This window comes from Cottoperca gobio, chromosome 13 (assembly GCF_900634415.1).
Source record: "Cottoperca gobio chromosome 13, fCotGob3.1, whole genome shotgun sequence".
In the NCBI taxonomy this organism is placed as follows: domain Eukaryota; kingdom Metazoa; phylum Chordata; class Actinopteri; order Perciformes; family Bovichtidae; genus Cottoperca; species Cottoperca gobio.
The window spans coordinates 11,585,887-11,612,623 of NC_041367.1; the positions used below are offsets into that span (position 1 = coordinate 11,585,887).

At 44.0% G+C, this 26,737-nt stretch overlaps 1 protein-coding gene across 1 annotated transcript in view; it reads right to left on the minus strand.

The window, feature by feature from the left end:
* arhgap35a (Rho GTPase activating protein 35a) overlaps positions 1–26,737 on the minus strand; it is a 58,190-nt gene that overhangs the window by 18,077 nt on the left and 13,376 nt on the right. The window contains exon 2 of the mRNA XM_029446147.1: positions 869–4,718. Coding sequence (XP_029302007.1) covers positions 869–4,606 — 3,738 coding nt within the window. The 5' untranslated portion in view covers positions 4,607–4,718. The remainder of the gene's footprint in view (positions 1–868; positions 4,719–26,737) is intronic.

Genomic DNA, 26,737 nt, shown 5'->3' on the forward strand with positions numbered 1-26,737 from the left:
AATTAAGGAGTGAATGATTCTTGTGTTTAGATTCAAGACATTTTTGCATGTTGGTTTTACTGTTTCCTGGACAGCAGGGGTGTTTACAGCAAATTTGCTGAGCTACAACATTAGTTTTAATTCCTCTTCATGTAACACTACAGCGAGAATTGTAAGATGGATGTTGATGTTTTTCAAAGTCTTGCTGAAATAAATGTCAAACATCATTTTGCCAGCTCTCATATAATGGGAAACCTGATGCAACCAAGCAGACAAACACATGAGCACCAACAGATACAATATCACAGTGTATACTGTGGCTCTGTCCCTAGTCATTAGGAGTTTCTGGCTTCTGGTACAGACGTTTCGTGACTGGAGTTTGTCTCTTTTTTCCTCTGATTATCTGGCTAGTTTAAAGAGCTTTCACAGAGCGGTCAGGAAAAAATATAGCAGAGCTTTCAGAGGAACTCCTACAGTATGGCATGTTTTCACTGAGCTAAGCTGCAGAGAGTAGAGCGATTATACTGAAGTCATTAGTTATTCCTCGACTTTAGCGATAAATCCAGTTATCCACCGAAGCAAACAGGTATTGAATCTCAGCCAACTAATTGTACTGAGGATTATGGACATTTTATTCAGTTAGAAGGTTATTTTAAGCTTTGGTTCTTAAAACTCTCAATATTTCAAAATGACAGTGATTTACTTGGGCAATATTCCAAAAATAATTATGCAACATTTTAGAATACCTCGTTTTGAAATGGTTAGGTCAATTAACTCAAATTGAATCTTCTCAATTTAAGATTTAACACTTTTTTAAAGTCACGTAACAGAGTAGGGACTCATAAATCAATTACATTTAACAAAAACAGACAGACGCACATGCACTAACCTTTGTATTTCTGCGCAGGCTCTTAAGGATATTTCTCCTTTTGGGGTCCTCACTCTCCTCAATAGAGTTGTCCTTTTGGGCTCCTCCCTCATCTTGGCTAGCCTTGGGTGGACCCCCAATCTCATCATCACTGCCTATAGAGAAGCTTGTCCTAAAACTGCTGAACTTGCCAAGCCGTTTGGATCTGTCTCTGTAAAGCTTAGGCTTTACCCCAATGGCGGACAACTTTCTCCTGCGCTCCAGTGAGCTGCTATCAGCCTCACTGTCTGACCCATTCCCCCCAGCACTCCCGTTGGAGTGGCCTTTGTTGGCATTGCGGATGGTGATAATCTTGCCTTGTGTGCTGTCATGAGGGACAGAGTAAATAGTCTCCTCTTCTGTGGGTCGAGGTTTGCTTACAGCATCCATGGGTTCTGCGTAGTCTGAAGGGTCATATCCACCATCGCTACCTGGAGCCCAGGTAACAGCTTGGGGCAAAGAGCGGCGGTTGGTGCCACCCTGCTGGTCCATGTAGGGGCCGAGGTTAACCTTACGGACAGGCTTGGGCTTCACTTGTGGAGGAACCTTGTTGTTCAGCTTGCTCTCAAAGGTGCTAAGCTCAGAAATGACAGAGAAGGTATCACTTGAATCCAGATCCGGTATCTTGAAGTTTCCCAGGTGGGAACTGAGACTGCCATCCTCCCTCAAGGAAGGGTAAGGTGGTGATGGGTCAATATCGTCCTCTGAGTCCATAGGAATGTTAACTGGACTAGGAGAGCCACAGCGAGGGCTCATGCTCTCATTGGTACATGCCTCAGCCACATTATCATACATGTGTGTAGCCTCAATAATAGTGCACTTCTCTACCGCCTCTTTGAGGAAGGTTTGGAAAAGGTCTATCTTGTGAAGCCCCCCTACCACCCCACCATGTCCACATATTACTGTGTTAAACCTGGCCTCTATTTCATGGGCCAGTTCCTCTCCCTGACTGACCTGCTCCTTAGCTGACTCTGAGTCCGACAGCTCCATCTGGCTCTCCCCTACTGCTAGCAACTGGACTGGGATGATGTCTTGGACCTCACACAGGAAAGCACATAATGTCTCCATAGAGGCCTTGCGGCGAGCAGAGTAAACTGCAATGTAGCCGTGGACCAGCTTTGTTTTGCGGAGCGAGAATGAGGAATGAAAGGAGAGCAGTGACAGCTCAACGTTCAGCCTCTGACCTCCTATACTGAGATCTAGCAAAACAGAAGTGCCACTGCTGAGGCTGGCGGCAGGACGGCAATGCTGGGGCAACAGGAAGGGAGCAAGGAGCTGGTCTATGTCGTACGTGTCTCCGCACATCAGGCACATGACTATCCTCAGGTCTGCCTCTAGCATTGGCTGAGACTGAGAGTCTCTGAAGGCAGAGGGTGGAGGGGGTAAGGGAGGGGAGCTGCTCCCTATGCTTCTCCTTGATTCTAAGAGGCCCTTCAGCAACTGGTTGATCTGCCTCTCATTGATATTGCGACTGTAGCCCATGCCTGGAGAGGCAGGGTCTAGGTAGGCACACTGCAGCTTTCCAGCCACCTGCTGCCCTTGTTGGATAAGAGTCTGAGCTGTCTCCCCCCCAATATCACCAATAGATCCCACCCCCCGCTTGGTGACCAGAAGGAGGGACAATGGGAGTTGGGCTAAGCTGTTTTCCCTTTCCCTTCTGCTTATAGTTGACTCCCTAAGCTTCTCTAGACTTTCAACAACATAAGAGAGGGATTCTTTTGAGTTGTACAAACACAGGCAACCATGGGGTGTAAAGGTTGGTGTGTGGAATGAATTGACTGGCAGACGTACGTTTCCTTCTATGGGACGAAGGGCTAACTCATATATCTTGCCATCTAACACGTACCGGTCGTCACTGGTGCACATTGCCCTTATCTCATTTGCCATCTCTCTGGCTAGACCATCTTTCCCTAGGATGACAAGATTTATCCGTTCAGCCCTCCCCAAATCCAATCTTGAACTATCTGATGATGGGTAGCGGGTAGGGAATCTTGAGGCCAGTATCTGCTCGATCTTACTGTCCACACAGTGGGGGCTATTGGGACAGGTGTCCTTTGTGGGGTGGTAGACAAAGTGGATATGTTTCAATACCAGAGCATCCCTTTCTGCCTGCAGCTTCTGCAGGGCTTTAAACCTTTGCTCCTCACCCAACACCTCTTGAATAGCTCCCATTTTCTCTTTACTTGGCTTTGCATCCACTTCCAGCTCATAAAAAAGCTCAGAGTATTCAAGGAGCAGTTCCTGAAAGTCCTCTTTGGCTCGGTCAATGATTTCCTTCTGGTGTTTGTTGTAGATATCCAGATATTCAGTCTCATCCAGCCAATGGTAGAAGTCTTCATTCATGATGAAACTCCGGGCCTCCTCCCAGGGTTTCCCTGGAGTGATGAAAGGTGAAACACTTAGTTTCTCCTTGAACTCCCATCTCATCTCAGCTCGTTTACGCTCATTTCTTAGATGCTCCAAGTGGGTCTCATAGATAGCTTCAGCTGTGGGGGTCTCCAGGAGGTCCTGCGGGATTCGATCATCCTCCAGGTTATCAATGTGTGGTGTGGCCTCCCAAGGAGTGTCATCCAGCACTATAAACCATTGGGAGAACTCTCTCTTTGTCTCCAAGACTTTCTGAACTCCAGACCAGCTCAGGTGGTCTATCTCATCCAACTCTGGTAACAGAACAGACAGGGCCTGTGGGAGAGTACTTAGATAGGCCTTCCTACGTTTCTCTATATGCTCTTGTTTAAGTCTATGCACATGCTGCTGGAAGAGCTTCTTGGCTTTAGCTGTCCCCTCAAGGAAAACATAGTCCTTGTACTCAGGGGCAGACTGCATGCGTCGACTGACCGTGGGCCATGTCTCATTGTGGTTCTTCACAATTCGGCTGACCAGCCACTCATAGCGGTCTTTGGCTGAGGCAATCTGTTGACTCTGCTGTTTTAGTGCCTCAAAGTAAGGGATGATTTTGGGCTTTCCCCTACTCTTGTCTATTAGCTGAACCAGTGTAAGAAAGGCTAGGTCAACATTGACATTAGAGCGTGCTGATGTTTCTACCACCTGTAGGTTCTTCTTGGCTAGGGCAAAGGTGTGTGAGTCTTTAATATATCGCTCAACTCCTTCATCACATTTGGTGAGAACCAGTACCACAGGTTTCTTCGTTTTGGCCAGCTGGTTGTACAGGTTGGTAACAAACTTCATCTGATCCTCAAAACTACGGTTCATTCCCCTGCTAACATCCACACATAGTAAGAAGCCGTCCACCAAGATTTTGCCTTCAGGCATCTGTTTCTGCTCAAAGTCCTGCTCCAGCCCCAGCTGATCTGTGCAAAAGTACATCAGCTTCTCAGCTGAAGCCAACTTGGTGGAAGCTGCCCTCTTGATGTAAGGCTGGAGTGCCGTGCTTCGGTGTGGCTGGAACGTTTGATCATCAATGAACTCTGTCTGCTCCACCACATTCATACGGCATTCAGGCCCCTCCTCCAACATGCGCCCAGCCTCTCCCCAGAACAGGAAGTGGTCATTGTTCACAACACGGCCTCCAAAGTCACTGGTGCTAAGAACGGAGGTGTGGTCTAGGTGGAAGTCATCTGCACTTGGCCGGACAAAGCGGTTACATAGGCAAGACTTGCCCACACCACATTGGCCTTTCTCCTTCTCCGTGCCGGACAGCCCAATCACAACGAGGTTGTATGTGGGTGCCCGGACATCTTGCTTTTTGGCCATCATCATCGCTGGCAGAGGCTCATCCTGCCATGCTGGTCACTTGCTCTAGGGAGAGGAGAAAGCTGCCAAGGAAGGAGGGTTCCCATGCAAGAGGGGCTCACTGAGCTGGGGTTTGGTCCTGTATATATGAGAGAGAGAGAGAGAGAAAGAGAGAAAGAGAGAAAGAGAGAGAGAGAGAGAGAGAGAGATATGATTAATCTAGAAAAATACATTTTAAAAAAACATACGATAAACATACGACAGGCTTTATTATTAGAGAGCTATTGTGTCTCATCTAAATTCCTACTGTGTGCCTATGTGCTGTTAATAATGTTTAATCTGTGATCCTATTTCTCCACTGAACGTTTCCTGAAAAGATTGAGGTCAGTGGCAAAGCTATTGGAATGCTGCACATTACTTAACCCCGCTGTAGCTCAGTAAAAGGCAAATTTTCCTCATTTAATTTTTATACTGCCAGGATTGCACTGCTTATAGTGGTGCCTTCCACATTTCATTTCTATGTTCTTGCGACTCGGTATGTGTTTTGGCTTATTATCCAACATCTAATAGTATGGTTAGTTTTCTCACAGCCAGCAGAATATAGTTATGTGGGGGTTTCACTATCGCAGAAAACACACACACATGAATGTGCATGCAAACCCATGCACATATGCGCCACCACATACTCGTGAAAACTGGCACACTAAGCTCCCTGCACCCCAAATGAAAGACACACACAAGAAGATGAAAGCAGATAAGTGTTCCAGAGCTAAAGTTACTAATTGGCCAACTAGGGAAAGCCATCTGCATTTTAAAAGGCTACACTGCCTGTTGGCTGACTCCTCTCCATCAAAAACATGTTTTCCTATGTTTCTCACAATACAGCTCTCTGCAAACAGATCAGAGTTGGCTGATGTACCATCACTAATGTCTCAACATATTTACCTACAGTAGATGCAACAAATTGGTGCCGTGCTGTCAAGATCTACCACATATAAACATACATAAATGCTTAGTTGACTGGCCAATCTCGGTATTATTTATTCTATCAGTAGATACGACCTAAAAATAACGAGAGAGAGGACAAGGGATGGGGGTTGCTCTTTATGGAATGGCCTCTTTGAAAGCAGAATTTGTAAGGAACAACAATCTTCCAAGACAGCGAGCACACAGACTTACAATAAGAGACCACCCCCTACATGTCATAACTGAGGCGTTAATGTAGTAAATCAGACATTAAAACCACTATTAATCATGAATAGCCCTTTTGACAGAGAACACAAAAACAGACAAAAGATTCATTGCTGCGGAGTTGAGTTTGTCAGACAACAGAGAACAGTGGATGTGCAAAGATGAACTTCAAAGCTCAAAACTGCTACACCAGAGGGGGAGACAATAAAAAGGAAACGGTATGAGGAGTAAGAAACTCAGTGGAACACACTGTAGATAAAAAGCAACCTCACACCTGCTGTGTATCGTCTCCTACATATACTGTACATTGAGTTTTACTTGAAAGCTGAGTGCCACTAATCGAAGTTCAAAGCTGACAGTTATTGCAAAGGCTTGAAACCCTGAGTTTCACTAAAGCAAATTCCAATCAGCCTGTGAATTAACATTACAGAGGCAAGACCGCCCCAATGCTCCACCAGGTGTATAACCAGGTGCAGGCAGAAAAAGGACTCAATATCAAAAAGAATGTCTTGTGTTTTGATATTTGTGGAGGAAACATGCATGAAAAATGGATCAAGGCTTCCAGAGATACACCCAGTGCCTGTATTAATAAGGTGTGGTGTGCTCAGCCAGGCTTGCTGGTTTATACATTTTGGATAGGTATATGACCTGGGAAATAATGGTTATTTCATCTTGCAAGTATGTTTACTACAAACGTGTATATCTTCCCGCCTGTGTGTGTGCACCAGCTAACAGTATATATGATGTCTATTGTGTGTACCCAGAAGTCTGATCACTGAAGACATCCAGTTGGAAAACTGTGCAGTATATACAGCCTTGACTAAATGAGAAGAACTGCAGGTGTGGCATCTATAGAGCTGGAGTCAGCAGGTTAAAAGCAAACTTGAGCTAGTCATGTTCACATCACAGAGCAGACAGCATAAAACACAAAAAACCTGCTGCCCCTGGAAATGATCTACTGGCTAAACAGAACATGTATCCAGCCTTTTAATAATATTTTTTTCTATATGTGAACTACACACCGACATAGGCACAGGCATAAAAAGGAAGGATCACCTCAAATCCATATCAGTCTCATCATTCAGTGTATTCTAACGTGTATACATTATATTTTGGAGGTCAACCAAAAATATTTTAAGTAGGACTGTGAGCTCTGCTATTGCGAAGGTTGCTGTGAACTGCATCTCTGCACATACTGAACTGTTGTGACATGCTCGATGTAGCTGCCTACTGAGCTGACAGAGGGTGTTACATACAGATAAGTATGGAGTTCTTGGAGCAGACTCACATTAGCACAAATGACCTATACGAGTTCACACATAAAAGTGCACACATGCATTTGCAAACACAGTATCCTATGCAACACCCTGGTGATGAGCGTGTCATGTGTGAAATAGGTCATGTTTGTGACCAGTTGTGAGTGTCTAGATTAAATAAAGTCAAGCACTCCTAAAGTCCCCATGGACCTGGAGGCTAGCCAGGCTCAACAATCACAGATGCATAGCTAACATCTGCTTCACTGACCCCACCTATCTTTTTCTAAGAATGTTCCTAAGAGTGTTCCTAGTGTGTGCCGTGTATGTGAATCTACACGTTCATACACTTTTTGTGACTGTATAACATACTCACTGCGGTATGCATGTGACAAACAGCTGGGGCATTTATGCCATAACCACAAAATGAAGGCAAAGAAAGGAGAAATAATAATTTTCTCCCTCGTGTGTCCGAGTGACATGTCAATATGAGGAACAAAAAGACGACTCAGAATTCAGTGATGTGACGATGCATTGATTTAAAACATAGCAGCAAATAATGAAAGAAAAGAAAATGACTCATGAGACTGACTGAAGTGCCCAAGTGCAAACTGACAGAAACATAGAATATAGATGACATTCCAAGCGCACAATTCAGCTCGTTTCAGCAGCCAGTCTACTGGGAGTCTAAGTGCAGCATTTCATACACAATAGATCTTGTCATTTCGGGAATACATTTCCTCTTTCCGCAGACCTATAAAGACACCACTGCCTGAGCTAAACTAGCCTTAGAGCGGTAGTCCAGTTGTAGAGCAGCCAGTCACTGGTTCACCCTGAGGCCCGGTGTCTGGTGCGCATGTCTGGCCACATACCACTGTCTCGAGGCCCAGGGCTGTTTAGGGCTGAGGCAGAGATAGGTTAGGGCCTGCGTTGCATCTGCCTCTGACCCTGAAACATGAGGGTAAGCATAAAGGAGAGGGAGAGAGAGTAGGAGGAGGTGGAAGAGATGCAGGAAGGAGTGGAAGGCGTTGGGGGGAGGAGACAGATAGAGAGAAGTTAGTGCACATGGAGATGATGGGGGTATAGAGAAGAATGGTTATGAGGGGAAGGGGAGAGAGGTCAGTGGCCTGGGTCATGTGAGCAGCACATTGGAATTCCCTCAGGGAAGAGGGGCAGGGCGTGGCGAGGCCTGGATAAGTTAAGGGTCAGGGTTTGACCAGTCACATCACTCGCCCCCCCCCCCACGCCTAATCACAAACAGCATTACAGGCAGGATATATACCACATCTCCATTTCCTTGTTGCTTTTTCTCCTTCCTTTCTTTAACAAGTATTTATCAATCTATTGGTTTAAAACAGTCTTAAAACACACTTAAGACTGCAAATCTCGCCTCGGCTGAACCTGCCCTTTATAGGTCTCTGACCGTCACAAGAACAAGAGAAGCCAAGGAGGATAGGATGCATCTGTAGGGTATCGGAGTGCAGCCTGAAGCTAATGCTCGGGTGGCAGGGCGTGAAGTTCATCATAACACGTGCTACAAAGGGCAGCAGGGAAGAGTGTGTTCTCTGCCCATGAGGAGCGAGACCATGTAGCCTTCACCGGGTGGCTGCATTCCTTTCATTACTAATAGTCAGTCAGCAGGCCTGTTTTGTTATACAAATATCCTTATCTCTTAGCCTAAATGGAGTGCACATGGACTAAATGAGATAACCACGAGTGTAAGCTGGATCTCAAATGGCGTACGAGGAAAATCCAAGTCAAGAGAAGTTGTGAGGAAACATATACATGTGTGAAAGAATAAAATAGCATTATTTTTAAAATAAATGATATAAATACAAAATATTTAGTGTTGAAGATATTCCCTAATGCAATGACGAAACTATCAGATATTTCTTACCAAATGCAGTTAATACTGAAAACTGCTAAACGACGATAAACGTGGAAGCCCGCTTGCATGGTTTTCCCAGCAAGCCCTCTGGTTGTACAGTATTATACACTCAGGAAGGCTGGGAGTTGACAGAAACAGAGGTCATGAAATAGTCATGAAGCAGTATGATGGTGATGATGATGACAGAGAGGCAGTGGGGGAAAACTCTCTCGCTCCCTTATTCTGTCAGACACAAGGCGGGCTGGCCCTCCCTTTGCTCCAGTCCAAAACATGTTCTTCCTCCCTTTTTCACTCCCTCTACACGATGCAAGTCTGCAACCAGTAGTACTTCCGCTCTCCTCTCCCTTATTATTTGTGCCGTCTCTTTTGCACTCGCCCACAAACATTATCCTCGTCATATAGATTTCCCATCTCCATCTGTCAAGATTTTTTTTTCATCTAACTCTTCCCCGTCTCCAACACTCTATCCCACACTCTTCCTCCCCCTTTATTCTCTCTGGGGACTTGTTGTCCATTAGTACAAGGGTCGTGGGCAGGGGATTGAGCTGTGGCTGGCTGGGGGGGGGGGAGGTTTACACTGATACTGTTTCTAAATGCAACAACAGATGAATGTACAGAAGAAAACAGGGATGATGAATATGACATGAATGCTGATGAAGACCGGTTCAAAACGACATAATGCTAATATATTGCAGGTGTGGTGCAGACTGGTACTGTCATAAACAACTGCTCAAAGAAATGTGCCTACATCACACCACATTTAACACACTTTACATAAAGAGCTCTGTGGTGCACTGTATATCGTGTTTTCACTAAAACAGAAGTCATTTGTCTCTTCCCCAAATGTGGCACATCCATCCATCACTCACCAAACAGGAAGTACAGATATCCTCACTGTTTCCCCCACTCTACTGTATGTGTGCACGCACCAACATAAACACTGTAGTCGGCACCATTGCTAATGCATTTCACATCAACCAACACCAACCAACAACAACCAAACCACAAGTGAATCCAACCGTAATGAATTATTCCTACATGAAGAAAATACTTAGACTAACCACAAAAGCTCAGCACGGCATGAAACGATGACGTTCATTTAGCTGACGCCTTGTGTCATGTCATACAAAATACATATCTGCACACAAAATACACAGAAACATTAATGTAGCACCCAAACAAGCCATCACATATCCAGCTCCTGATCCAGGAGAGCTGCTCAGTTGTGACTCGGATTATGGGCACCATGGATTAGCTACGGCTATTTGCGTCTTTCCATTTGCAGGACCACAAGTGGTGCTCTCTGTGCATTAGTGTGATCCGATGACATGGTAAAATAACAACGTGAAAAAGTCGCAGGAGACAAATCCTCCTACGGCTGCTCCATCGCACTACTGACACGTGTGCACACAGACACAGATGTGTGCATGAAGTAAATGATTAGCTATTCCATATCTTCTAATACTGCTCAATTTTCATACAGTTTATGTTATTGATTCCACAACCGTCTGCTATGGCCTAGGTTATCTGTGTATTATAGTTTATAGTAACCTAAAGTGCAACTGCCATGTGGCCAGGCTCTCCGCTAGAAATTCATTTCCACTTCCTCCCTGCGCCTGACATTGTCGAGATAGACGGCCAGTTACTGACGGACCCCCTGAGGAGGGAGGTGGACAGACAGACCGACAGAAGGAGGAAGGATGCAGGATAAGAGCAAAAGAAAAGAAATGAGGGACAAAGACGGTAAACAAACAGAATGCAGGATATCGGGAATAAGACAGAAGGAAGAGAGTCGACCTGTGAAGACCATATTCACAGCCTAATCTGAAATTCATGAGTATAACTGAACAGTTCAAGGAGTGTGGAGAAAGAGGAAAGAGCAAGGTTTAAGTCAGATAAAGAGAGGATCTTGAAAGAATGGACAGCCTATTTAGAGAGTGGAAGGAGAGAGCGGTAAGGGCAGAGAAGGAGTGTGTCACTGTGGTTTAACCTCTTCAACTGCGCCAGAAGGCCTCACTGATAGCGCAGCTAAATATAATGTGCTGGAAACATGGACAATGACAGCTATGAATTTGAACTACCACCGCAAAAAAATGCTCTTGCAAACGCACCGTGTCATAAGTACTTTCAGTGCAGTGCTTTCTTCAATAACAATCCCTCCAAGATGACAGCAAGCGAGTGAAAGTCAGAGGCTACAGTGTTTCTGCAGTTACAGCTTGGCTTCTCTGACCTCCACATGAGTTATATTCGATTTCAGGCACAAAGCTTCATTCTAAGATTATCTTCATCGATAGAAAATCACAACAGAAATTCAAGTGGTTCATAGTTTTCATTCATTTATCAAGCAAAATTGCTGAACATTTCTGCTTCACAAATGTGAGGTTTTGCAGGCTTTTCCTCCATATGATATAATTATAAATGTAATATATTTTCCTTTGTCAGACAAAACAAACAATTCGAAGAAGTCATCCAACTTTTTTGATCATCTTTCTCTTTTCTTTTAACATTTTATAAACAGACAGAATAATCACTAATGAAAAACAATAATTGGATAAACGCAGTGTGGCTGCTGGGATTGAGGGGAACAAACACTGACATTTGTGCACTTTGGTACACGGAACATTTTGCTCCAGAAATTCCCTGTTCAACGGGCCGCACAACATAAACAACAACAACAACAACAAGTGTTGCTTTACATGCACGGTCAGAAAGACAGACAAGCCTGTGTTTTCCTTTGGCACAAAAGCGCATCGGTGGGCCTCTGCTCTCCCTCCCACTTAATTCCGTCTGCCAGGCATGAACTGCCTTACTCCTCATTTCTTTCAATGCCCCCTGGCCCTCGTTCTAATTCTCCCTATATTTCCCGTCTTCCTCCATCTTTGCATGTCTCTGATGTGCTCCGTCCCTCTCTCTCTCTCCCTCAGCTCTGCCTTCTGCTGCAGCAGTACCTAACCTCGCGAGCCCAGCCCATGTCAGCCGAGCAGACTGTCTGCTGGCGATATTAGCATACATCTGATCCCTGCTCCCCTGCTAGAAGGCTTGTCAGCATCAGCACAACTGTACACACACATTCAGACATCCAATACAGCGGTCCTGTCCTCCCAGCCAAACTCGATGTAACGGCACAAACAAACCACTACAACGCAGACAGATATAGAACCTACGCAAATATGTCCGACACTCAACAGGAGAGGGGGGGGGTGGGGAGCTTGCATACGCATAAGCTTTGAGGTTAAATAGGACGGCATTTTGCCCTCTTCTTAAAAAGCAGGGAGATTTGGCAGCGAGTTTTCAAACCCGGCTGTAAATCTTCCACCTGAAGAATGAGCCTCCAACTGGTAGTGTAATTGGCTTCATACCTACGTCGGTTTCTCAAACAAAACAAAAATGTTACATGTGTCCTTGTTACAATACGTGCTTATGTCTTGGTGCATTAGTGTAAACTGCAAATTGCTTCCAGCACATCCTCTCTGTTTACAAATAAAATCAGACTGTGCATAATGGATTTCCTCTATAAAAGAGCCCATAAACTAGAAAAGGAGTTGTGCTCTCAAACTGCTGAAGGGAGAGTACAGCTGCAGAGTTGCTGAACAGAAACTTTCTCGTCTTTATTTCCCGACTACCGGAGATAAATCTGCACTCTTACCTCTGGGTGGAAAGGCGTCATGTAGTGAGAGAATGTCTTGATAAAAACACGATTCCACATCTCTTAAAATTTCAATAATTCGACTCAGTGACTTGACTTATTCAAAATCACAACTCCTCTCTCAGGCAGAGAAAGCTATCCACATAAAATACAATGATTTGCAAGCGACGGATCAACTGCCAGCATTACCTTCTATTTAATTGTCATTATTAACCCATTTTCAGTGGAGCACTCAACCTTTGCTAGAGTGGGTGTCTAATAGATGTGTTGGGTGTGTTTTCCAGATGGTGACCGAGACGGGAAAGCTGTGCGCGCTCGCAGAGCGATGATGCTGCCACCAGAGTTTAATTTTTATCACATTATCTACTGCTGCGAGGGGTTGATGGCCAGACTAAACTCACGGCACTCAGTCTTGATTGCAACACTTACTTAGTTGCAGCCACACAGCTTCTATTGTTTTCCATTACTACGACAGAAAGTTTCCATCGTGCAGCATATGGGCTTGATCACCTGTGTCTTTCTGCATCCCCGGCAACCTGCTTTAGACGGGTAGTGGAAGGATAAGGGAGAGTGTATAGTGCAACATGGCTGCTGCTGGGATTTGACTTCAAATACACACAACCATATTTAATTTGCATTCATTTAGATATGGTTGTACCCCAGTAGCTAGAAAAGCTCTCTATTTGGCCTTTTAACTAAATAAATAACATGATGATTATGCAAAACCCTAACCTAGGAGCACATTGTTGTCCATCAATTAGAGAGCCGTTAATAAACCACACACATTACACTAAATACACAGGATTCAGAAAGACTTTTACATTTGAATATGTTAAAGAAACACAATAATTTGCCTTCTGACCAGCACTCAGAACATAAGGACAATGTTGCTCAAGTCTTTCCATCTGTTCGTGTAACCCGCGGGCTTTGTATATGATCAGGTGTTATGATCCCAACAGGGAGATCTACCAGAGATCCCCCAAAGTGTAACTAAGTGACAGATGGTCATCACACACACAAAAACGCCCACACCCAACACCTACACCGTATGCTCCGACGCCGATACGGCACGTCCTCATCTCACACATGCACATGCCTTCTGACTCGTCTGCTCTCCTGCTTAAATAGCGAAAGTTTAAATAGTCTTAAAAATAAAAGTGTCTCTTCGTCGCCAAGAGAAATGTTCAAGCGCTGTTGAATCTTGAGACCAATTAAAATCGGAAAATGACACAAATGAGGGGACACGGATGGGCTTAGAGGGAAATGAAAAGAGAATATAAACCACTTTCTTCAGAATGCTGAAGAGCGTAAGCTCAGAAACAGCGTTTGTTGTGAAAACGCCATATCCCAGCACCAACGGTACATCACTGTGAGGCTGTGAATGCCGAGTTGTATTTATTCTGTTCTTGTCATGCGAGTGGACCCAAGGCGTTAATGGGCTGGCCCGAGCAGCAGTATCCTTATAGCATCAGCGCACCCTGCCAGTAGAACAAGAAGACAAACTAGTCAATAGGTGACACTTCCACTCGCATCTTCAGTCAATCCACTCAATCTTCCCCTGCCCTGTGGAAGGCTAATAAAGCAGCCACCAGTAATGAAAGATACGCCCGGACACTGCGCTGCCAACTCCTTTTGACAGGCTCTCCGATAGTTAAAAAGGCACAACCCCGATTCAAACACTATTGTAGACAGAACATCCCGATGCTGGCTTTGTTTGTGTAATTATTTCTTCGTTGAATTGGACACTTTTTGTACCCACAAACCGATCGACTGAGCTAGCGAAGGCTCGTTATAATAACGGATTTCTTTTTAAACTACAAATTGTTTTTGAAGGCTTGTATTGTTTGTAGACACCAGAACAAATTGTGTTTTTCATTTTGGAGTGGCGCAAAGAGAAAAGAAAAAAAAGATTCCTCATCTGTAAATGCAACCTTTCAAGAACATGGGTGTCCCATACTATAAGAGAGTGATGTGGATGTGGATGCATTGCGAGAGGGAGGGGAGCGTCTGAACTCATAAGTGAGGCACTGAAAAATATTATGAGAGAACAAGAAAGTTTTAACGCAAAGTGAGGCAAAGAAGGGGAGAAGGAGAGAGTTAGCGTCTGGGGGAGGAGAGGAGGAGGTTAACACAAGCAGCTTTTGGCAAGTGCTTTAGCACTTGCGGTTGGCTAATGGTACTCAGACAGGGCTACTTTACGATCGCTCATCTGCACTTCTTGCTGCTGCCGCCCCGACAAGCCTCAACATGAAAGAAATAAGCCTCTGTTTAAAAAGGATAGACAACCACTTTCTCTACCTCTTTGCCCTTCCCCTTCCCCACAGCTGTCTCCGCTGCCATTCAATTTTTATGATCCAGTCATTTCGCTCTTGAAATTGTTCTCGCGTCACTTTTTTGCTCTGTGTCATCATGGCATATACCAATACTCCTCACCATTTTAAAAAAGGCACAGTGGCATCGTACTGCATGCCCTAAGAACAGGATAACCTTACAGACGGAGAAGGCGGGTTCTTGAGACACACACGGACACACCCTAAATCAGCTAAAAGAAAAGGTACACAGCATGCTAAAAGAAAGGATGACACAGGGAAAAAAGAATGAAGTGGAGGACCGCTGCCAAAGATGGGTGAGTCACTGCAGAGTGAGAAAGAAAAACTAATGATACAATTGAAAACACCTGAACCTGCCACAGTGTAAATTAAAGATAATGACTTTTTACTGGTTGCCACAGTAACCAACTGTTGGCACAAAGGCAGATGGTTACAGAGGCTCCCCCCCCCCCCCCCCAAAATGTTCCTCCCTTCCCTTCCCCTTCTTCCTACGTCAGCTTTCATTTTTGTCCAAGAGCTTCACTCGCTCTCTCTCTCTGCCCTCCCACAAGCTCCACCAAAGTGGAGGGGCAATAGAAAGCCAAACAAATATACCATTTCCATGCTTTAATAACCCCCAACAAGAAAAAGCCTCTTTGTCTCTTCTGTAGAGAGAAATGAACCAGATTCAGGTGCACAGATGAAAGAATGAGATGGGAAAGTGGCGAGTAGACTTCCCCACTTAGAATACAATACATCTCCCACAATCTAATGTAGCTTAGTAAGCTCTACCAGAGTATGCATACGTACAACACATCACCTTTTAAAGCAGTGCCTGTGTGCACACATGTGGGAGTGTCACCTCTGCACTCCTTCTGCAGTGTGAGGGGAGGAAGCTGAAGGCTCTGGGGCAGCTTGTCCAGAGGTTACAGGGGTTGTGCTTGGTCATCCATTTTAAATCAGTCTCCAGACAGACACTGGAGCGCCATTACAGCTCAAAACTTTGTTGCTCTGCACTGATCTGCCTGCAGCTGCAGCAGTATTAGGGCCCAAGGCCAAGCTCTGCCTGCCGAGGCTCACTTAGCGGTGTCCACTGCCCTGTTGGTCCCGTCTACATCACAGTCAGAGGAATGCAGCCTTGCAGGGTAAGAGTCAAGCTTTAACCACAGTGAGATAAACACTTTGCAGGGTGAAGGACATTTTGTAACGGCGTCCATGTGCATGTACAAACACAAAACGGCTTCTTTAATCTCAGTCTTGCTGTACAGACATGGTAATTGTGTGGGAACTGGAGTACTGTTAATACACTTGTTCTCACATTTGTAAAATCATATTTTTGCCTGTACTTTTGGTGTTATGGGAAATAAGAGGTGAGAAGCCATGCGACTATTAAACACAGTGGTTATCACACCGCAAATGGATTTGTTATCGCAATAGGTGTTAATGCAGTTACAGGAGTAGAGCTGGGAAGCACATTCTTCACTATTTCTGGACATTTTTTAGACCAAAAGATTAATCAAGCAAATAATCAGCTAAACTAATTGATAATGAAAGTAATGGATAGTTGCAGCACTCGACAGGATGTGGCTATATGCACTGCTATTTTCTACTGTCCAAAAAAATCTAATTTTCTTGGAAGTATGTTTTTATTTAGCATATTTAAGATCAGTTATGTCAGATTTGAAGCAGCGGGAAACAGCTAGCCTGGCTCACTCCAAAAAACCAACATGTACTTTGTACATTTCTGTTTGTGTACAGAATAAACAAACAAGATAAAATATGTTAATCACTAACTTTAGAGGTGCCACTGAGCATATTTTTGAATTTATGAAAATCAAGCTAATCACCCCGTAGCTCCAGCTCTATAATTAGCACACAGATATGAGTAATAGGGGGATTTCCCAAAATGTCAAACTATTCACTGATCTTGTACATATCGTATAACATATACAGTATGTATGAATCTGAACAATAAAGTTATGGCATAATAATTCAAAATGGCCTAAAATAAAACTCACAAACAGTTGCAGTCCAGTCGGAACATAAACCTGAGGCTCCAACTCGACCGACCAATAGTGTAACTGTATCGCTCGCTCAGTGACAGACTTCTGCGTTTATAGGACTGGCTTCCGCTTTGCTGCGAACCAGCCAAAGAAAAAAAAAAGTATCTTGACCTCTGTTGACCTCCTCCTGTTCATTTCTAAAAGTTACATGTGTACTATATTATTTATTCTTGAAACTAGTTTCTACGCTGTGCCTGGTCCCTCTCCAGGCCTGGACGAAGAAAAGTCTCAGCAAAAATCAGGGGGTGAGAATTAGATCATTCTCTCTGCTAAAAACAGGAAAGGAACCATGTTGGATTTTAAAGCAGTTCTTCTGGCCCTAATCCAAGTGTTAACCCCGTACCTCCCACCCCATGAACACACGCACACGCACACACACACACACACACTATTAAATTCATTCCTCTACTTGCCAAGTCTCCTTTCCACTATTCTCTTCCTCTCCCATTCCCTCTGATTGGCCACTCTCACTACCTCATATCCCAGAGTTCTCGTGTGAGCCCACTGGCCAATCAGGTTACCTGATACGGTTCCCAATTCTCTCGGACATCGCAGCCAGAGGAAGGCAAAACAAAGATCCCTGCCTCAGGAGGAAAAGTTGTGCAATCCTTCATGCTGCTTTTTGCTCGACTAGCCTTTCTCCTTTCTAAAATACATACGTTTATTAATGCATTTGACAACTACTATAACTTTTCACAGTTACTGGTGTATAAACAGAAAATGACACATGATATACACAATTGTAATCATATAAAATGTCTTCATATAAGAGGATGCAGCTGAAAGCCATAAACTATTTAAGAGGTTTACTACATAAATGCTAAATAGGGGGGTTAAAGTAAGGGGTTGCCAATTTGGTCTTTTTTTTAACAAAAATAGGGACAAAAAACTTTTGATCCGTGATGACCCCATGAGACTTTCATGACTTGCAGAAAGGAAACCAAAGAATATGCTCAATATGCCCATTCGCAGCTCAGGGCCGGTGTTACTGCAGCCTCTGCACTTGAGAGCGTTCAAATGCAACACCAGCCTCTTTAAGTGCTGACGTCATCTCAGATAACGCTCACCTCACAAAGACACACAAATGTGCACACCCAGCTAGGCGTACCATCTTTAAGCCTTTCTAATCCTTGATCTCAGACAAAGGAGGGGGCTCTCTCACACACACACACACACACACACACACACACACACACACACACACACACACAAGATGTAAGTCTGTCTATTGATGAGCGCAGGCTAAGGTCATTACTGTGATTGTCGTGTGAAGGTAAAGAGGGATTATTTTGCCAGCGTCCACTCAAAACACACCAGGGGACTTAAGGTTCTCCCTTTCGTCTTTTTCCTAAAATCTCACCGGCTCACTTTGCTTCTTATTCTTTCTCTCCCGTCTCCATGGGGATTTGAAGGGGGGGTTGAGATGGGGAGGGGTGAGCCAGTCAACAAGTTTCTTTTTTATATATCAAGAGATTACGGAAATATGTGAGCTGCGTGTGCAAAGCCTCGACACGCACAATGACCAAATGACCTTGAGTGGGCTCATTCATAAAGCCAACCTACATAGAAAGGGGGGGGGGGGGGACAAACAACCAAATATACCGGGAGTTGGGGGGGGGGATAAAACCTTGTTCCCATTGCACTCTGGAGACTTGCTGGCATGGTGGTAGAAAAGTGAAGAGAAAGCTTTAAAAAGGCCCTTGGAAGTGAAAGAAAGAGAAAGTGGCAAGCTGAATCCTGCTACTACAGCTATTCACAACTTTATTACAGAGAAAAGATTTATTTCTAAAAGTCTACACATCAGCCGGAAACATTTCTCCAACTTTTTGTAAACAACACTGAACACAATGTACCTACACATTAGCTCCTAGCATCCAATAACCTTTCTAATCCTTCAGTGGCAGTAGCAGCAGACTGCTCCTGGCTCCCATCCCACAGTCCACTCTGATGTTTAGGTTTTCAAGTGAGGCTCGTCTCAGCAGAAACAACATACGATAGGAGCTAAATCAAACTCTTGGCACGATCAGGGGAGTATGGTAATGAATGAGCAGAATTTAATAAGAACTGTTTAAAGATAAATGACAGCTTGAGGAATGCTGAGGCCAATTTAAACCCAATCTGACATTGTCCAGACTAATATAGTAAATATTGTTTAAATAAATCTACGGTTCTTTCTCCGCTGCCTTTTAAACCCTATCCCTTCATCTCCTCATTAACTGGCCTGTCAGGCTGTCTGTTTGCTGGGCTGCTCTACACAATGACAGGTTTACCTCCAGTCAGATTCCCATTTAGATCCCTGGAGAAGCACAGGGAGGTGATAGCGTGTGTGTGTGTGTGTGTGTGTGTGTGTGTGTGTGTGTGTATGTATGTGTGTGTGTGTGTGTATGTGTGTGTGTGTGTGTGTGTGTCCAACAATACCATAAAGCCTTGCTGTAATTGTGTTATAATCACCTGTGTTGCTGAATGAGTTAGTTCAGTGTGACTCCTGCATGGACACCAGTATATTCAAATACAAAAGACATCAACAGGATGTAGAAAAACGTGGAGCATGGTAAGCACACAAGAATTGTGGGATTTGTTTTGTATGTATGCAGTAGTGCAGTGCAAAGTCCTCTCTATTGCCCCTTCAGTTGAGTTTCAGTATCTTTGCTCAACATCAACAAGGTAAAACCACAGTAAAATAAAATAAATAGGATACACAATTAAGGCCCACCTTGATTTCCAGATGGGACTGTAGACTTCCTTTACATCATATGCCATATGACCAAAGAGCAGAAAAGTCTGCCTCATAGCACTTAATCCCGCCACAGTTGGGAGGCTCTGAATCTTTGGTTTCACACATCTCCCACATTTTCAAAGTCTACACTGCTCACTTACATCTTCATCACAGCAAGACAGAAGAGTGGATGCTTTGTAGAAAGTGTCTGGTAGACTGTGTTGAGTATAAACGTACATCATACCCAGCATGGCCCCAAGGCACTCAGACTGATACATCCCAGACCATAAACCCAACCATTAATGCACAGTCCTGCTACGCTCTCATTGGCTCTCCTAGAAACCAGAGCCCATTACCAGGACACTGTTTCCTTTACAGCTGTCCACATAAGGCTAAGCTTCCAGAAAAAATGTTGTCAGGGGTGTTACCGACAACTGTATTTATTTCCTCAGATGCAGAAAGCAACAGCCAAATCATCCTTTGTTTGTCCGATGTCAAATACTTAGCTATAGTGTTTGTGTCAAACTGCTCAACTGATGGCAGTTTTCTTCCCCCAATTTTAAAACATATTTACATACAGTTTAGGCTATTTTAAACTCATACATCACATATAGATTAGTCAAGGACTCAAATTTACATTTAGCCTTGAGAGTATTCCTGAGAGAAAACCAGAATATGTCAAACTGGCTTGAATGCAAGTGAGATATATATAATAATATATAATATGTGTAAAATTGGCTACAGTATATGCTCAGAGTTATCAAATAGTTACACCCGCCGTCATAAGTGTTTGGTCAGAATAGGGCCGTAATTCATGAATTTATTGCATCCCTGAACTACCTGCTTCTTCACCACTGAACACAAATACCAACGAGATTCATCTGCATGAAGCACAGAGGAAGGCATACATCTTCTACTGCTCTCCACATACAAGTGTGTGTAGTGTGCATACTCTCCTCGTCTTCTGAAAGAGATCCCAGTGGGACAAAATATCCATGTAGTGTATGAGCAGTAGGGGGAAAAAAGTCCTCCACACTCAAGTATGGGTTTTCTGGTATTTCACACTAACTGTTAAGCATACAGCCAAGTCTGCTGGAAGGCAAATGTATGTGCACACGTCACCGTATCACAAATGTATCTGTAGGCAAATTATTCCGCTTCTGCTTTGACAGCATTTTCTCGGAGCCCACTGCTCACACACTGACATTTCTATATGCTGGCACAGGAGACACCATTTCTTACTGACTACAAGCCAAAAAAGGCCCATGCTCCCGTACTTACAGATTACTATTTTAACTGATACGGGATAAATGTAATCTCTATGAACAGAATCTGCATATGAATGCAGATTCTAAAAAGGCGAAGGGACAAGACTTTTGGTATCTGAAGCATTCTGGATTCCGTTTGTAGTCCATGTAGTATTGACCAATCATGTTTGAGCGGGCTTTGGTTGAATGCAGGTGAAACAGTCCGTGTGGAAAGCAAAAGAGGCGGAACGCATTGGACGAAATGCAATCTCGGCTATCGTCAATTAAGCTTTGTATTCGCTCTTAAACTGGCTACTTGTTAAACGTTAAGCGCATGGCAAAAGAAGTCTTGGCCTGGACATCTGCTAGCTAAATCGGATTCACCAAAATATTGCCCCTCGACCCCTGGAGACTTAGCGTCGTCAGACCGATAGCCGATGGGATCCGAGACTGAGGACTGAGTGTCTGGTGTGACGTGCACCCACAGGTGCATGTCATGTTGCCGACAAAGATGAGGACACATGGCTTATAAACATCACTCAAATGTCCTACGTGTTAACACCTAGTTCTCACACACACACACACACTACAATCATTTCATTCAAGCCATATTCACACAAAACCCACCCACGCATGGACACACCACACATGCAGAGCGTGTGGTATAATAGGAGAACATGCAGCATAAAGACAGCACAAAGGGAGCTGGACCTGACTGACTGGTGACAACACTCCCATTCATCACCATGCCCTTGGAGACTCTACATCCCTCCACAGTGACAGCAGTCAGCAGATCACACACACACACACAAGTTGTGTTACAAAAAGCACAAACGCACAGCATACAACGGCCCATGTCAGCATCCCCATCACCACCAATGGGTTACTTGTGTGACTGTGTGTATGCGCTTGTATCCACATATATTATTCATCTGCATGCGAGCACATGAACGAAGTGTCTCTGGTAGGAGAGATAAGGGGCTTCTTTATTTCAGTCTTTCGCTTGTGTGGGAATGAATGTGTGCATGTGTGTGTTCTTCCAAATCATCTTTTAAAAACAGACCATTTGTTAAAAGAGAGGAGTGGAAACATTTAGAGATACAAATAAGGGAAGCAAGAGGGTTTTTAGGACAAGGAAAAATAAGAGGAGACAGAAAAGAGGAATCACTTATAGGACAGGGGAATAAGGGAAAGTGAGACGAGAAAGGCAATGAAAGAGGAAGTGAGGCTTGGAGATGGCAAAGAAGGAGCTCAAGGGGGCTTATCGTTGTCATATTTTCATTTTAGTGTACAACCCTTGGATTTATCAAAGACAGATTTGGAGAATTCAGGCACATCCTGTACAAGAAAACATTGCAGATCTGCCTTCCCATTGTAGTCCACAGTACTCAGCATTCATCCACCCCATCAGCACCGACAAGCCAATACTGTCAACACTTAAAGCGGGCTTTATTCCATCTACAACACAGTCTGTTTCCAGAAAACACAACACACACGCTGGCACAGGCAGAGTTACACGCACAGACTCTCACACAAAAACATCTCTAGAAGAAAGGACTGGACGGCACAAAAATCATTCCTTTTCATACTAAAATGAAAAAATAAACCATCGTTTTTTCATCATCCTCCTGCATCTGCCTACGCCCAAATAATATGGAGTCTGGTCATCAGACATGTAGCAGACAGAGGAGGGGATGAGCTAGGTTAGGAGAGCAGGGGAGGATATTCTGGGCTCATGGCTACAAGTACCTGTATGAGCTGGCCTAAAGTCTGTACCTTTTATTTAGGGACCATGTGGTAGGGCTGAATGATTCATTGATTTTATATCAAAATCACAAATTGAAAGAATGCAATTTTCATCTAGCAAGAAAATAATTAAATGCGTCTTAACAAGCAAAGGAAAGTTTAAGCCAGCTATTTCACCTTCACCTTTCCTGAGCTGTAGTCAATTATTGTTAATTGTGTGAGTTGGCGTAACAAAACTGTACTAATTACACTTGGCCAAAGATTGTTTTGTCAGAGAAACACCACTCTGTATCATTTTTGCTTAAAAAAATAAAAATTAGGGGCAATCCTTGTTTCGCTATTCACAAAAGACCAGAGTAGCACGTCATGCATCAAAAAAAATTGTCATTCATTGAAAATAATTATTCAAAGTTGTGAAGCAGCTTGTCCCTCGTCTATGAAGCTAACGCTAGCTAAAGCAGCCACGGTTCAGAGCTGATAATAGTATTAAGTGTGGTCTAATATTATGTAGACCGCAAATACGGACCTGAAGTTTAATTCATAGGAAATAGATGGATAGATACTTTATCACAATTTTAAATATCACAACATTGGTCAGAAAAAAAAATCGCAATTAGATATCTCAAATATTTCAGCCCTTCAAGATGGTCACAACTGTTTGTTATTTTGCTTCTCCAGCAACCACGCCCGAGTGGACCTGCAGTGTTGACTAGCAGAGAATACACTGTGCATCTGGTGCCAGAGGTTTATAGAAAAGCTGTATTTGGTGAACAATTCTGAAACCCTGTATGCATGTGCAGACACCGAGAAAGAAACTACTGCACAGACCTCCTTCCGTATTTTACAAGGAAAGCTATTAATGCATGCATGTATTAAGGTGGTGCAGTGCAGGGATTCAGGGACTTGTCGTGTCTGAGTATCAACATGTTTCGAGCACAAAATATTGGGCTGCAATCTTATGGGCAGAAACAAAGACGGTATACTAACTGTATGCATAATAATGTGCATGCACAGATATACACACACACACACACACACACACACACACACACACACACACACACACACACACACACACACACACACACACACACACACACACACACACACACACACACACACACACACACACACACACACACACACACACACACACGCGCACAAATACCCACAATAGAAAGTCGGTCAATGAATGGGAGGGGGTAGGCAGACGAGCAGGTGCTGTGTTGGTGAAAGATATGGCTTCTGTCCACCTCAGCATTTCTAAACACTCAGTTATCTTCCCTCTCTACAGGAGGAGAGGTCATTTCTTTTTGCCTCTGCACCACCGTCCTCTCCTCATTTCTGCTTTCCCCCCTTCTGCTCCAGCCTTTTCTCCCATCTCATTTATCTACCCCCACCTCTCCTTTTATATCCTTCCCCTTTAGCTTTTAGCTTTTTTTTTGTTCCTTTTCCAGCATCCTCCTGCTTTTCCTTTTACACTCCACCCATCTCCTCCTTCCTCCGCCGCTCCTCGTCGTCTCCTGTGCTCTCGGTGGAACAGCCCATTCAGCAACAAAACAAAGCTGCCCACAGCATCACACACTGGCTAATCAAGCAAGACCAGAATGCAGCAGCCCTCCCATCCACTCAACACCACCATGATACTTGGTCGCACTGGAGTGGAGAGCAGCAGGAAGACAGGAAAAGGTAGAATGTGTGGAAATGTTGAAAAGGAATAAATTGGCGTAAGAGAATACTACCTATGCAGCTGATAAGCGCTTAAAAAAAAGGTAATTTTCATTCCGGCCTTTGTATACATTTAACTCATGGTCATAGCGAAGAGAATGAGGTTGACGGTACAAAAGGCCGTAACCACTCCAGGTAAAGATGAGATGGGAAGGAGGGCTAAAGGATGGCATGAGGGAGAAGCTGAAGGATAATGGGCTGAAGTAAATTCACTGACAGGTCATCCCCAGTGTGAAGCAGTGCATTCATGACGATGATGAAACCCAACAATGGTCAGCTGCAATTTCCTCCTGGACAAAGGGTGAGCGTTTACAAGCTAGCGTGCCAGCCAGCTTCTCCGCTAAAGGAAAATAACTGCTGTTCAGCTTCAGGGAGAACTCAAAACACGACAGAGAAGCCAGTCCTGCAAGATGCAGAGATAGGAGAAATATGTAAACATGCCACAGAAAGCCACATAAAAGAGCTGGTGTATGAACAAAGCGGATTGTAAGCTGGCAAAAAGTTGGAATCACTCAGGTGTATATTAGTTGAAGTTAAAATAAAAATATTCACATATTTGCTCCATGGTGGGATTAGTGTGTTACTGACATGAGAAACACATCCTCTTCTTACTGCATGAAGAAGAGGGAAGGCTTAAGATCAAGGGCAGGGAAGACTGTGGAAGCAGAACTGCAGCAGATATGGAAATGTGCTAAAAGACAGCAGCAAGTAACTTGTTGTAACACTTCCCCCAGGTTCTCAGTCTGGGTTCCATCTTTTGAATTCTGCATTCATTAGTGTCCAACATCAGAAAGACCTCATCATAACTGTACATCAGAACTGTAGCTCTACGTCTCTGGACACCAAGGCGTATCCTAAACTGTCTTTAACATGGAGTATTTAATGCTTCTATAGTATTTGTGTGTCACAATATCAATAGATTTAGTTCATAGTTTGAGTCTCCTGAAGTAACTGTCAAACTACCTTTCTCTCATCTTGACTTTGTCATTACCATGAGGAACCTGGCCTGATAAAAAAAAGGTAGGAAGGAGAACTAACCGTTACATCAAAGAGAAATCAGCCAACAGCTAAATATAAAGCACAGGTGTTGAAGCAATAGTTTGACATTTTACGTATAACCTTTTTTCAAAGAGAGTTAGACGAGAAGGTTGCTATCTATTCTAAAAATGCCAAGTAGGAGTTTTACGGCATGTTATGTGCAGGATTGTTCCTTGGCCATTCGCAGGGACTTCCTGTTATCTTGTAGTCATTGTGAGGTTGCCAGACAACCAGCGGACACTCCAGGAAGGCACTGCTCTTAACCTCCCCATACAATCAAACATAATTGTCTTTACACTTCAATTTTTGTACGCATTAAATGAATGGGATATGTGTTGTGAGGCTATCAGATTCCCCGTTGAGAGGTATCGATCTTCTCATCCAACTCTCGCAAGCAAGCAAATAAGCACAATTCTCCAAAACGTTGAATCATTCCTTTAAAAGATCTCCCCGTTCTCAATACGTATCATTTGGATTTAATGATTTTCTGAAGGCTTTCCTCTGCTGACACAATTCGCCCCTAAACGCTCATTTGCACAGAGATTATAGGCAGACAGAGTGTACCGTTTAACATGTTTTGTAAAATCCAAAAACATCCAAGCCCTTAGTATTGACTGTAAAATAACGTCCGATTCTGGGGTTCAACGCGCTACATTTTCACTTGTTCTGACGATACGCTGGCGCCAAGTAGGGAACATTTCACTGCTCTACAGAAACAATCATACGGCAAAGCAAATGTCATCACGTTTGAAGGTTGTAATGTCGGCAGGACAGAACATCGAGGTGTGATGAAAGACAATAATGGTGTTAAAAGGAAAGAGTGGGATGGCAAGGAGGAAGAGAGGGCAAGAGTGCGCTGCGAGGAGGAGAGAGCGTGATGGTAAGGCACGGAGAGGGGAGAGCGCGGTGATGAGACCGAGAGGCGCGGGTGATGAGACCGAGAGGCGCGAGTGATGGTGTGGAGTGGAGGAGAGTGTGATGGTAGGATGGGATTTGAGTCTTTTAACTTCATTAGTTCCGCCTCAGTCTGGGGTCTGTAGATTATGTCTAATTAAGCAGCTTAACATGGCTTAAAAAGCACCACACAGAAAGCACAAGAGCCTTATCTGTCAACCTGCTCAAACGATTCTCCGCTTCTCCTTTTCTTCCCGTGGCAGGCTAACATAAATTCCCTTTGCATGGCCTTTATGCTAGAGCGATTAGAGGCTCTGACATCGGTGCGAGCTGGATAGCTAGCAGCCGCAGCGATAGCAGTGTGGGCTTTGGAGAGAGAGACAGAGCATGTGTGGAGAGCAGTGGGGAGGCAGAGGGGCAGGCAGATGCTTCCTCTCAG